Below are 13455 nucleotides of genomic sequence, written 5' to 3'. Positions count from 1 at the left end.
TTTTTTTTTTTTTTAATCATTAATCCTAATAATGCATTGTATGTCTGTATTAGGTATCGAAAAGCAACACATTTAGACCCCAATTGCAAAATTTGCACATTTTGTAATCTGCAAGAACTGTTTAAAAATCTGTTTGATATAACACCTACAGCATATGTCCTAAAGTGTTCAAATTTACTGAAACAGAAATGTATTTTAAAAATGAATGAAATTATTTTAGCTGCAGTCTAGTGCTTCTTCCACATACAATTTTGCAAGCAATTTAGATATTTCTCCTCTGACCACACAACAAACAATCTGCTTTTTGAAATCATTTATTTATTATTGATTTCATACAGCGGACAAAGTAAGGTAGCTGCCTGTGTTGTGTTAGCAATAGCCTTTTACAATAAAACATAAACATAAATAACATCAATACATATAGCATAAGAATGTTCCACCTTGCTGTAGTGAAGCCTGATATTGATGAATCACGCACAGTGGCTTTGCTAACATCCTCAGCATGGCAAATCAGCTCATGGTTTTTGTTTTTCAAAGCATTTAGACTAACTCTTGCTTTTTATAGCAGGCAATAGATATTGGCAAACGCATTTAGTGGCACGGGGATTTATGGTATTTCTTTTTCTTTTTTGTTTTATGGCAACAATATTGCATATAACTGTGCTCTTTGACCCTGCAAAAAATGTTCTTAACTCAACATACATATACTTAAGAAGCAAAATGACATAAGTTATCAAGTCTTGTTTCAGAAAAATTTATCAAAATGAAGCAAGTTTATGCTTAAAACAAGAAAAAATATCTGTCAATGGGGTAAGAAAAATAAACTTGTTTTCCTTTGAATTACATTTATTTTTCTTATCCTTTCGGCAGATTTTTTTTTCTCAAATTAATCAGAAATTATTTTTTAGACAACAAGACTTAATATATTATGTTATTTTGCTTGTGTCTTGATTGAAGAAGGTTTAGATATTTGTACTGGAAAATAAGAAAATCATTAAAAGCAGTGTTAAAGTTGAAACATTTTTATATGTTGAAATACTTTCTCCTGTCCTGGTTTAACATTCATAGACAACTTTAGTAAGTTGATTTCCTCAAAAAGAGTGAACACTGTGGCTCTGTGGTGCTTATGAAATCCAGCACACAAGTTTGGGGCTAGACTATCTGACCAATCGAAGGCGGAAATGTTTAATGTTTAATGATGCTGACAGTGCAAATGTAGACAGTAAATAAGCAGTAAATGACATTGTAAACTCTGACTGGGCCACTGTGTGTTTACTGCATGTCTCTGTGAGGTAGCCTAATCATCAAAGCACTAAACAATCATCAAAATTAACAAGCCAGCATGCTAATCTGTAATATAGCTAACACAAATCAGCAAGGAAGATTACGTGGAAAAGCACTTTGAACTGCTACAAATGTTCAAAGCTGATGTACAGTAGCTGTATGGAACTAGAGAATTTCTGTGTATTTGTGTGTCTGTCTGAACATCTCTTGCTGTCTCTGTGTGGAGGTAATGACTTTCCCAGTCGTCTTCTCCTTATGTTTAAGGGGCTTTAATGGCCTTCTCCCCTGAAACAGAAGGAGAAGAGGAGCCGAGTTAACACCTCCACCTACAAATAAGCAGTGAGAGAATTGCAGTGCCTCTGATATATTCAAATATATAATCTTGGGTGACAAAACACTTTGTCCTACAAAACTGTCTGCATTCATTATATTTATGCGTGTGAAGACGTGCTAAAAAAAAAAAAACGTACCGTTTTGAACGACATCACAGCTGTCCTGCAAATAAACACAGAGGAAATAGGTAAATGGAAGTCTAGCAGTGAAGTCTTTCTTTCTTTTTACATACATTACATTACTTTAAAGGGGACAGTGTGCTTACAGCTTACCTCTTTTGGTTTCAGTACTGGTTGTGGTATGATGCGTCCGAACCCCTGTACAATCCAGCCAACCACACTTGAAAATAAATGAAATATAGTGCATGTTATTAGACTTAATTATATGTAAAAACATTTTACATTTATCCAAACAATAAAATGTTTCAAATATGTTATGTACACAAAACACCAAAACAAAAAAACACAAGAAAACAAAACACAAAACAAAAACAAACAAAATGAAACAAAACAACATAAAAACCAAAAAATGAAATGAAATGAAAAACAAACAAAAAAATGAACACAACACACACACACAAACCTTCCTGATACATAAAGCCTGATCAAAAATGCCTTTTAGGCTATCATAGTGTACCTGATCAGGTCAATACAGTCATTCTTAAACAGTACTTATAATATTCCAATAATATAGTACATTATATATCATACAGTTTGTGTGGGTATTATTGACCATACCGTATTTTTTTTTCTGTTGTGATGCTTAAAGTAATAATTAACAAATACCCTAGGACAGGGTTTGCCAAACTGAGGTTCATGAGTTAATTAAAGATCAAAAATCTATTAAATTATAAAAATGTAAAATTAAAATAAATAAATAATTTTGAAAAGAAAAACAAACAAAAAAATAAACACACCACACACACACACACACACACACACACACACACACACACAAAACAAAACAAACAAAAATGAAAGCAAAAACCAAACAAAACACCCAAAGCTAAAAACACAAAAAAACCACAAAAACAATACAAAAACAAAACAAACAACAATGAAAACAAAAACAAACATGAAAACACAAAGCAAATAAACAAAACAAAACAAATAGAAAACATTTAAAACAAGCCAAAACAAACACAAAAAAATGACAAAAAATAAAAATAACCCCCCCCCCCCCAAAAACAAACAAACAAACAAAACAAAAAAACACACGAGGCAAAAACAAAAACAAACGCAAAACTAAAACCAAAAACAATACAACTGCAGAACAAAAACTAAACACACAAAACCCAAAACAAACAAAAAACAAAACAAAAATGAAAATGAAAACACAAAACAAACAAAAATAAATAAACACACACAAAATAAAACAAACAAAAACAGAAAAAGCAAAACAAACAAAATGAAACAAACAGAAAACAAAAGCTCAGAACAAAACAACAAAGCACAAAAAAACAAACAAAAACGGAAAAAAACTCCACACAAAATAAAACAAAACCCAAAACAAAAGCTCAAATCTAAACAAACACCAAAAAAACAACAACAACAATGAACAATACAAATGCAAATCAAATCAAAACACACAAAACACAAAACACAAAAAGAAACAAACAAATAAACAAACTAAACAAATTAAACAATGTATATTTAACCAAGGTGTCAAAGTTTGGTTGGTTAACATTATACAGACATCATAAGGGAAGCAGATAAACACTTACTTTGTGCCTTTGGAATCCTCAGCTACTTTAGGCTGCTCAGGAGCTGCAGGTGCAGATGAAGGTGCAGGTGGAGGTGCTGGCGCAGGTGCAGGTGCAGGCGGTGGTGGAGGTGCAGGAGCAGGTGTTGGTGCAGGTGCAGGTGCTAAATAGAAAAAAAAAGTCACATGCAGACCACTCTATCGCCAAGGAAGCCCAAACGTGCATTCTTGATTTTTTAAAAATGTTACCTGGCTCTTGTTTGCAGGGAGTCACAGGAGCAGAAGCAGCCTTCTGGGCGGGTGCCTCTGTAGCAGCGGGAGGATGAAGATGGACAGGAGAATGTGGAACTACCTTCTCAAAACCATGCTTAATCCATTCTATTACTCTGAAAGAGAAAGATAGATTAAAAGAGTTCAACCAGAATGAGCGGTCAGATTAGCTTCTGACAGCTGATTAACATATACCTGGGAGAGAAGGGCACATTAGCAGTGTCTGGGTCCTCATCAGACACAACCTCCACCACAGGAATATGAGGCAGTGGCTCAGCATCTGGTGAGAGTGAGAATCCTGTCACATGTGTTGTGTCCTCTCTCATCAACTCTTTGCAATGCAAATTCTTTAAGCCAAAGTTGATACTGTTCTATATGTCTATCAAGAGGCTGGACTCACCACGAACGGCTTTGACCTCTTGCACCTGTAAAGAGACGAGAAACACAAAGAACTCTTACTGTACGTAGCCCTGATTTAATATTGGTGTGAAAATTAAAGGGCCAGGTGCTCTTGATTGGCTTGCATTTCAGTTTTTATCTGTCTATATTATTTCAAGTGTCATTCATTTATAAAAATGCTTGCGAGAAGGTTTTTAAGTATATATCGGTGTTTCTTCAACCTCAGGCACATTTGGCTTTGTAAACTTACAAACTGTAGAAAATAAATATTGGGTAGGATTAGGGATGTAGAATATGGTCATGCAGAATATGTGCTTTATAAGTACTAATAAACAGCCAATATGTTAATAATAGGCATGCTAATAAGCAACTAGTTAATAGTGAGAATTGGTCCCTATACTAAAGTGTTACATTTATTTATTTTATCTCACATATTTATATTTAACACATCATGTGTCTATTTTATCTTACAATGGTTAGACATAATTTGTGTAAAATTTGTAACCAGTATTATTGAAAATTTTTCACACACTAAGTATTGAAATAGTTATGATTATTTCACTCATTATTTCACATGGTTTTTAATTTTATGTTATTTATTAATAACATATTTTAAAATTCAAAGTCGGGCTGTGATAAGTAAAACAAAATATACATGAAAAGCATTTGAAAAAAATAGCACGACAGCAATAAATAAATAAATAAATAAAGTTTTATGTGATCTTCACTGAACAAAGCGTTAGTTTTGATAAAGGTTAAGGTTGAAGAAACACCACATTTGTAAGCAAGCATGCCCGTTTTAAGCTGCTAGCCATGCAAGCATCTGATGTTTTTGATGCAGCAGGGTTTTACCATAGTTATAGCAGGACGGTTATAGAATATAGCAGGAAACTTTAAAATATCTGAAAGGCAATGAAGCTCAAATTATGACTATTTCTTGATAAGAGGGATTCGTTTTGAAGACTCAACCTATTACTGCCCAAAACAGTCCTGAAAATCTCAGTCCTGCAGCAATCAGCTTGTGTTTACAAACCGTAATCTGTTGTAATACTATATACTGTGATGATAACATAGATGTAAGGAATGAAGCAGAAATAATTCATTTTCAGCATTTTGGACTAGTTGGTATAAATGGTTCTTGCTTACATGTATTCAAATCGGCTGATTACTGTGAGCAGACAGAAACGCAGGCGAGGATCAAAGGAAGATAGTTGGTGCCCTAGCAGCTCTCATTTTGACGGGACCCACTCTTGTGGTGGAGTTTGTAGACCAAATAACTGGAATGAATATCTCTGTATATCACCTCATACTTAAAGGGGACATATGATTGTGCAGTCTTAATGTGAACAGTACGTAGACATCTTCCAATATTGAGAATAAAAATTCACAGACCATTTAATATAACTGAAAAAATGGATCATTTAGATGAACCACTGTTAACATTGGACCACCCAGATTTAAATATCAGCACATATTCAGCAACTTGTCCTGCCCTAATGATGTGCTGATGAAAAGTGTAGAATATGGCCCCTTTAAAGTTAACTTGTGGGACAGAGGAGGGAACAGCGAGCTTGATTCTGACATACTGTAGCTTGCTCCAAAAACACTGTACTTACTGGAGGATCCACTTTAACCACTGGAACTGCAAGCTGAATGGAAATGCAATGAAACTCTCACAGAAGCTCACAGAAAACCTAAAGACACTTTTGAGACTGGTGTCTGTGGCCCTGAAGTGCTCCATTAACTCTAAAATCTCTAACTCAAAAAATTAACTCCATTAACATTAACATTAAAATGTAATCTAAAGTAAGTATATAAATAAATAAACTAATAAATAAAATATTTAAAAAATCTTCGTAGAGTCATTGTTCCTAAATTTTAATCTAATAACAAAATCTTTTTTTTGTTTTTTTGTTAATAACAATACATTTTTTGGTAAAGGTAAATCTTGTTTTTATAATAATTCACATTTTAAAATAACAAAACAAACAAACAAAACAAAACAAAAAAAATATATATATATTCAAATGCTTAGTAGCCAAAGAGATAAAAGATTAATTGTAATTAAATTTTATTTGAAATGACTGGAATATTAAACACATGAATGATCATTCTTCTTAATCACAAATGTCCATGAACAGCATACAAATTTAGTCATTAATATGCATTACAAATTATAACATGCTTAACTAATAAGCTTATGTAGTAAACTGCAGCAAACCCAGTAAACTTGTAGGAGGAAATATTATAAATATTGACTTGGTAAATAACCAAATAAATAATCAGAATGCAGAAAGCCGCAGTGTCTTATGGGATTAGTGAATGTGTGCGGTGTGTGTCTATACCTCAGTGACCTCCTCTGGCTCTGTGTGACCCTTGTATTTCTCATCTGGCTGTGGAACCACTTTTCCCAGTCCCTGCACAATCCAGCCTATCATTCCAGCCCTGATGAAAGAAGAGATACAGTAAAGTCCATCAGCTGCTCTGGGCATGAGTGAGAATGTGAATGCATGTAAATAAGCTGCTTTGCTATAAGTCAACTCTAGATGGCAGCAAGGGAATGTAAAAACAAACAGGTCTGCCCAGCGGGCGCCAGTGAAGCAGGAACCAATGCTAATAATAAAAAAAAAAGGTTCCATTTCAGTAGTGCTCTTGTAGATGAATATGTATGTATATATAGGCCCTATATATATAACATTGTATGTTCTAGGGAAGCCAGTCTGCATATTATAATGCTTATGTCTGTTCGGCATGAGGGTCTTTTGCCTTGAGCTGTTAATATGGAAATACAGCTCAGTGGAATAAAGTCTTTTGCGTGTGTAGCATGCAAAAACTCTCCATGCTGGTCTGCAACAAAGCTTTGGATGTTTGTGCATGACCTAATATAAGCTACTCACTGGTCCGATGTGTTACTGCGGTCCATGATACAGTGATGGAAAAATATGTGATACTTATCAAAACATTCATTTAACAGGCACACACACACAGATACAGATGTGAAATACACAAGTATTCTCACATAATGAAGATGCGGCAAACAACATAAGAATACAAAATAAAACTGAATCCATATGATTGAAACTATACCTGCTGCTCACTGCATTCTCCTCATGCTGTTCAATCCATGGTAAAAAAAAAACAAAAACAAAAAAAACATTGTTAAATTGCTTGAAATTAGTTCACAAATAATAAAAAAAAGGGTTCCATTAAAAAAATAAAAATTCAAAGTAGCAATTTGAAAAAAAAAAGGGTACATTCTTTTCTTGGCTTCAAAAACATACTGATTAAATCAAGAAATGAAAGAGAATTTCTCATCACAGCAACTTTAAAATTGTTTACAATACTTACAAACCTGTTTTTCTCTCTTTTTAAATGTTGTTTCAGGACACAATTACATTCTTTTCTTGGCTTCAAAAACATACTGATTAAATCAAGAAATGAAAGAGAATTTCTCATCACAGCAACTTTAAAATTGTTTACAAAACCTGTTTTTCTCTCTTTTTAAATGTTGTTTCAGGACACAACACACCAGATGTTAAACTAAACATCTGTCTTGAAACTTGCCACTTGTTAAACAAATTATTTTTGACACTTTGACTGTGTTCCCACTTGAGTTAAGTTCATTTATTTTCAGCCATGTCTAAAAATAGTATGCATTGCTTTATCTCAAAGTTATGATGTCTGAAGAAGGTGTCTCTTCATAATGACAAATGACTGCATTTGTGTCATGGTACACACCAAAACAAGTTCTATCCTCATTAAAGCAACAAAAACAGCAAAAAATGTAAGTCACAATAACTTGTAAAATATGTACTTTGCACACACTGGCGATCTAAAAAAATTGTAAGGACTAAAAAGTATTTTTGCCTTGCAAATATAATTGAGTAAGATTGCAAGTATTGTGTTTCAATAGTAATTAAATACAGCACATTATCTAAAAAAATTTGACTCAATTTAGGTAATGAAGTACAATTACCCAAGAAACATCTCCATTTGCCTGTTGGATACTGTCACCTTAACTGAGGTTGTTCATTCATTTTAAAACCATCATTGTTTTTGTGTCAACAAAAAACATAGCTCAGATTAATGTATAAAAACTAAGAAATAACAAAGTAACTATAGAAATAATTGTAAATAATAATGAAAGATTACAGTAAGAATGAAAGATGGTCAGACTACTTAATTTTGAATTAAACCGAAAAATTCATCTTTTTAATAAGTATTTCTTTATGCATTACAATCTCAAAAATTAGGCATTTTTTATTTTTGAATTTGCTTTAGCTCACAAAAATGATTATTTCGATTTTCAACTTTATTCTGTGAATGTACACGACAGGAGTCATGAAAATACCTTAACTTCACTGTTGGCCAGTTTAGAGGAGTTTACTGGCTGAGGGAGAGCACTGCTGAACCCATGAGAGAGCCAACTCAAAACCCTACTCTGAGAGCTGGAGTGAGACAGAGACAGAGACAGAGACAGAGAGAGACAGAGTGGGAGAGAGAGAGAGAGAGAGAGAGAGAGTAGGAGGGATAGAGAGAAAGGAGGGATAGAGAGCAGTAATTAGGTCTGGCAGGATTACAGCATCTAGAGACACTGATCGCACACACACACACACACACAAACACACACACACAAACACACAAACATAACATCACCTGTTTTCCTCTGAGACCTCCTCCGTTGGCTTGGAAGTTTCTGTAAAATAACATCATGAAAAATAAATGAACAGTACTCTCAGGTCTGTATTTTTTCTGTGATTCAGCGTTGGTCATTGATCAAAACTGCTGTCAAATTTGATAGAGTGCATAGTTACCTTGTTTTACTTCCTCTTTTTTCGTCACATCCTAAAGAACAGTACAGAGACAGTGAAGAGATGCTTAAACTGTGAAAGGTGACTCAATGGACATACATGAACACAAACTCACACTCACTGGTGCTGCAGTGGAAGCATTGGTCTGGTCCTCCTCTGCCAGCTTCCCAGGAGATGCTGGAGGCTGGGGAACAACCTTTATCACCCAGCTAAACATGCTGTCAAATACAGATCAACACAGCAGGTGTCAAAGTCAAATAAGGATGTTTAAGATATTGAAAAAGAACCGTCCAAAAAGCAGTGTTGGGGAGTACAAAAGCCTCAATATACATTTTCAAGTAGCATGAGAGTAGTTTTAACATAGAAGCCTGTTTCTGCCACTGAATAAAAAACAAAACAAGGTATGAATTTGTTGAATTTGAATTTGCGTACAGCACCTGTCTTAATTTGAAACCAATCTAACTGTTTCTCGCTCTTGGTCACAGGGGTTTTGCGCCAGTGGGATCATAGCTGTTTGTGTCGGCTTGAGTCACTGTTAATCACTGGTAAATGCATCTGACCCTAATCTCTCCTAGCTTGAACACCTGTGGAAACAGACCAGGCCAGCTTTACCTGTCTGCCCACACTGCTCCACTTTACACCTGAACAGAGAAAGATGGACGCATGGAGAGCACTTTGTTTTGCGGTGGTCTTACTGGTGGGCTCTGTTAACGCTCTATTCCAGGTCAGACACTGCGCTGTACAACATCAGACATGCGATCTGCTTTGAATGCATTCAAACCAAGACTATACACTCCCACAACCGCAGATTTTAAATCGTCATTCACTTAAAACTCCTCCAATCCTGTTTGGTCCAATGATCAGATTCTGTTTTAGCAGCAATCCATGTGCAGCACAGCCAATAGAAACACAACTTCACATAAACACCGAGCCAAACGAAGAAGAACAGTTGCATGATTATGAGTGAAATGCAGGATGCAGAAGAGGCTCGGAGCAGATGGTGAAAACACTGAGCCATGGAGGAGATGATTTGCTGCTAGTCAAACCAGCTGTCAGGAGGTTCATACGGGTTGACACGAGGAAATGAGCTGTGACCCACTTCAACTCAAGTATTCTTACAAGTTACATTTCTGGACATTTATGGCATGGAAATTCAGTTAAATATTCTGGTAAATATGATGATAATAATATCATATGTAAAATTTAAATATTAATATGTTGGTAAATATTATTATATTAAATATCATCATACAATTTATTTTATTTTATTTCCAATTAATAGAAAACGCTTTACAATAAAGGTTCCATTTTTTAACATTAGTTATTTGTTAATATGAACTAACAATTAAATACTTCTAAAAAATACTTCTAAAGCTTTTAATTAATGTAAATTTCAACATTTTCTAATATATTATTAAAACCAAAAGTTGTTATTTATGTGTCTGAACTAACATGAACTTACAATGAACTAACATTAACAAAGATTCATAAATATTGTAAAAAAATAAATAAAAAAAAGGTAAAAAAAAGAATACTGTATTGCTCATTGTTAGTTAACGTTAGTTGAGGCATTAACTAATGTTAACCAATGGGACATTATTGTAAAGCGTTACCAAAATAATTTGTCGTTCTTTACCTTAACTTTTTCAAAAACTGATCAGGTTGTTATGACCCACACAAATACACTAAAAAAGATTGGTGTAGAAATAATTTTCACTCATAAAGTGCTTGTAAATTTCACAATTAATTACAAAGAAACGGAAATTAACGCATTGAATTAAACATGAAATTTTCTTGTAAAACGTACTCCAATAATCTTTTATTTATAAATTAAAAAAAATATTTTTTTTACAGTGTAGAGAAAAATCAACCATAAAACAGTAAACAAAATCCCATACTAAAAAAAAACAAAAAAACACTCACAATGTGTGCCTATCAAATGGACATTACTATGAATATTTCAGAGTCTTGCTTGTTAAATGTTGGCAGACTCAGATTTTACCTGCAGTGTTCAGCAGAAGACGGTCATCCCAGAGAGAGGCTGAGGCTGAAGGACGGCCAGGTGGGAAGTGGAGGGATTATCCATGAGAAAGCACAGCTAACGGGATTAGGCTTTCTCTGGGACGGATGCAGAGGGAGGACCTGGACTTGGACTTTATTAGCTTCACACAATCCTTCTTGGAGCTCAGCCCGTATAGAACCACAGAGGGGTAACGTCCAGGACAGAGAAACCCCTCAAATAGTAGCCAGTGTAGTGCAAATATAAATTGTGCTTTATAGTTTGATGTGGGCAGGTTTGGTTGTCTCATTTAAGATTTACTTCAATGCATTATTATTGTTATTAACATTTTCAAACCTGCACAATGCGAGTAAATCACTTGCATATGCAACCACATTTCACATCAGGCAACTAAATATTGTTTGTCTTTAGCCATTGGCTAGTACATTGTTATATTTCACTTGCTAGTGATAGATTAGTAGTAGCAGAAGTCCTATTTCATATATTGTAAAACATATTTAATGACCAATCATGTCTAAAGTACCGTATTCTGTAAGTACTGATTTGAGTTTCTAATTATTAAAGTTATCATGCTTTCAAATTGTATCACATACGAATGTAACTTCTTAATCTATAATCTCTATAAGTATCTTCTTAAAATATAATATAAAAGGTATATAATATATAATAATATTTGTGGGTGTCAAAAGCCTGTCATATAAACTACAAAAAATAGTTAGATTTATTTGCCAGTGTGTGACTGTAGAGGGTTGATTTTCTATCAAATATAACTGGAGATTAGCTGTAAAACAGTCAACAATTTTAAAAAAAAAAATTGCATTTAATTGCAATTACCATTATTTTGGATTAAAGTAGTGTTAAAAAACTGAAACTGAAAGTGAAAAAAAAAGAAAAAAATTGGTGTAGGATTTACTGAGACAGTTCTCACTCAGATTGTAAGTCATTTCACAAATAATTAAAAAAAATATCAATAATGTACTTGAAAAAAATATTTTTACAGTGTTCCATTTTTTCATGAAGTACCATTTCATCCTGAGATACAGTGTTATATTCAATGTCACATTTGATTTCTAATGCATATATATATATATGTTACAGGCTTCAGATCATTTCACAGCTTCATTCTGTTATTGTAGTGTCATTGATATGCTATTATATATATTTTTTGTTAATATTTTGAATTAGATTTCATTTTTATATGGTTTTCATTTTAAATTTAGTTAAAAATTGAGTAATTTTGTTGCATGTTTTTGTCATTTTTTTTATTATTAGTTATTTGAGTACTTAAGCTTAAACTAAATCAAACTGAGAAATGTTGCTTTGGCAGCTAGCTGAAATATAATACGTTTACATTTTTCATTTCAGTTAATTTATTTTAAGTAATGTAGATGTTTTTCATTAGTTTAGTTAATTACAATAACCATGCCTGTACTTAATTTCTTCTTGCCTAAAGGACAACCTGTCTCATTTCACCCCTATGAGATTCATTTCATTGGTGCAGTTATGGTTTAATGTGCTTGAAATGTTAAAGCTGCAGGTGAGTTTGTGAGCATGATTCAGTGAGATATTATTGCTCCAGGAAGACATCCTAACAAACATACTAATATCCTAATTTATCAGGTCTTCGGGGGCCCCTCAAAACTTTAGAAACATGCTCTGATATTATGAACGATTCCAGTGTGTTTTCCGCTGCCCTTCAGGTGCGGTGACTGTCTCAGTCTGTTGCCATCACCTCCCAATTTGCCATCTGGCACATATTCATCAGTGAGATAAGATGCCGTCTCTCTGCTCATTTTTTACAAATTCTCAAAGCCTGAGATGAGTCACTTTCACCTCTGCTCACAACCCTCTCGAGTCTGCTTCATCCCTCCTTCCCATATGTCAGCCACCCTGCCACTTATTACAGCCGCCACATCACATCCCTGAGAGGAGGAAACTTCACACAACGTCTGGATACTGTGGAGCTGATTATCTGTCCATCATTTCAGACAACCAAAAACTAAACAAGAATTTTGGAAAATCGACTTTCATTAATGATTCACTGCAAAAGACAATATAGTTAAAGGAATAGTTCACCCCAAAATGAAAACATGCTGAACATTGGTTCCTCTGCAGTGAATGGGTGCCGTCAGAATGAGAGTCCAAACAGCTGATAAAAATATCACAATAATCTCCAAGTAATCCACATCACTCCAGTCCATCAGTCAATGTCTTTTAATTTTGTTTTTAATTTCTCTAAAACAGTTCCCATGAAGAAACAAACTCATCTACATCTTGGGTGGCCTGAGGGTGAGTAAATGTTTTTTTTTATTTTTTTTTAAGCAAATTTTCATTTTTGTGTGAACTATCCCTTGTAACAGACAGATGTGTAATCACCATCATTTATTTAAAGCATTTTATATTGCACATTTATATTTTGGTGTATTTAGTAACAGCATTTTGAGAAAACTACTTTTGTGTCCCATGGCAAACAAAATATTGTGATGTGACATGTAGCCAAGTATGGTGTCCCACACTTGGAATTTGTGCTCTGCATTTAACCCATGCAAGTGTACACACAGCAGTGAGCAGTGAACAAACACTCACTCACACACACACACACACACACACACACGCACACACACACACACACACACA

At 34.1% G+C, this 13455-nt stretch overlaps 1 protein-coding gene across 1 annotated transcript in view; it reads right to left on the bottom strand.

Moving 5' to 3' along the window:
• Positions 1–10936, bottom strand: part of LOC107717637 (cyclic nucleotide-gated cation channel beta-1-like) — a 39931-nt gene extending 28995 nt beyond the window's left edge. Inside the window, exons 1-15 of the mRNA XM_016524449.1 lie at positions 10801–10936; positions 8920–9016; positions 8802–8832; positions 8644–8683; positions 8339–8435; positions 7075–7100; positions 6885–6899; positions 6333–6432; positions 5604–5636; positions 3989–4013; positions 3784–3868; positions 3568–3704; positions 3341–3482; positions 1890–1956; positions 1755–1779 (exon numbers count right to left, since the gene is read on the bottom strand). Coding sequence (XP_016379935.1) covers positions 1755–1779; positions 1890–1956; positions 3341–3482; positions 3568–3704; positions 3784–3868; positions 3989–4013; positions 5604–5636; positions 6333–6432; positions 6885–6899; positions 7075–7100; positions 8339–8435; positions 8644–8683; positions 8802–8832; positions 8920–9015 — 919 coding nt within the window. The 5' untranslated portion in view covers position 9016; positions 10801–10936. The remainder of the gene's footprint in view (positions 1–1754; positions 1780–1889; positions 1957–3340; positions 3483–3567; positions 3705–3783; positions 3869–3988; positions 4014–5603; positions 5637–6332; positions 6433–6884; positions 6900–7074; positions 7101–8338; positions 8436–8643; positions 8684–8801; positions 8833–8919; positions 9017–10800) is intronic.
• Between the last annotated feature and the right edge of the window lie 2519 nt (positions 10937–13455).

Source organism: Sinocyclocheilus rhinocerous, unplaced genomic scaffold (genome assembly GCF_001515625.1).
Source record: "Sinocyclocheilus rhinocerous isolate Xijiao unplaced genomic scaffold, SAMN03320098_v1.1 scaffold2047, whole genome shotgun sequence".
Classification (NCBI taxonomy): domain Eukaryota; kingdom Metazoa; phylum Chordata; class Actinopteri; order Cypriniformes; family Cyprinidae; genus Sinocyclocheilus; species Sinocyclocheilus rhinocerous.
This window is presented reverse-complemented; position numbering and strand designations above follow the sequence as displayed.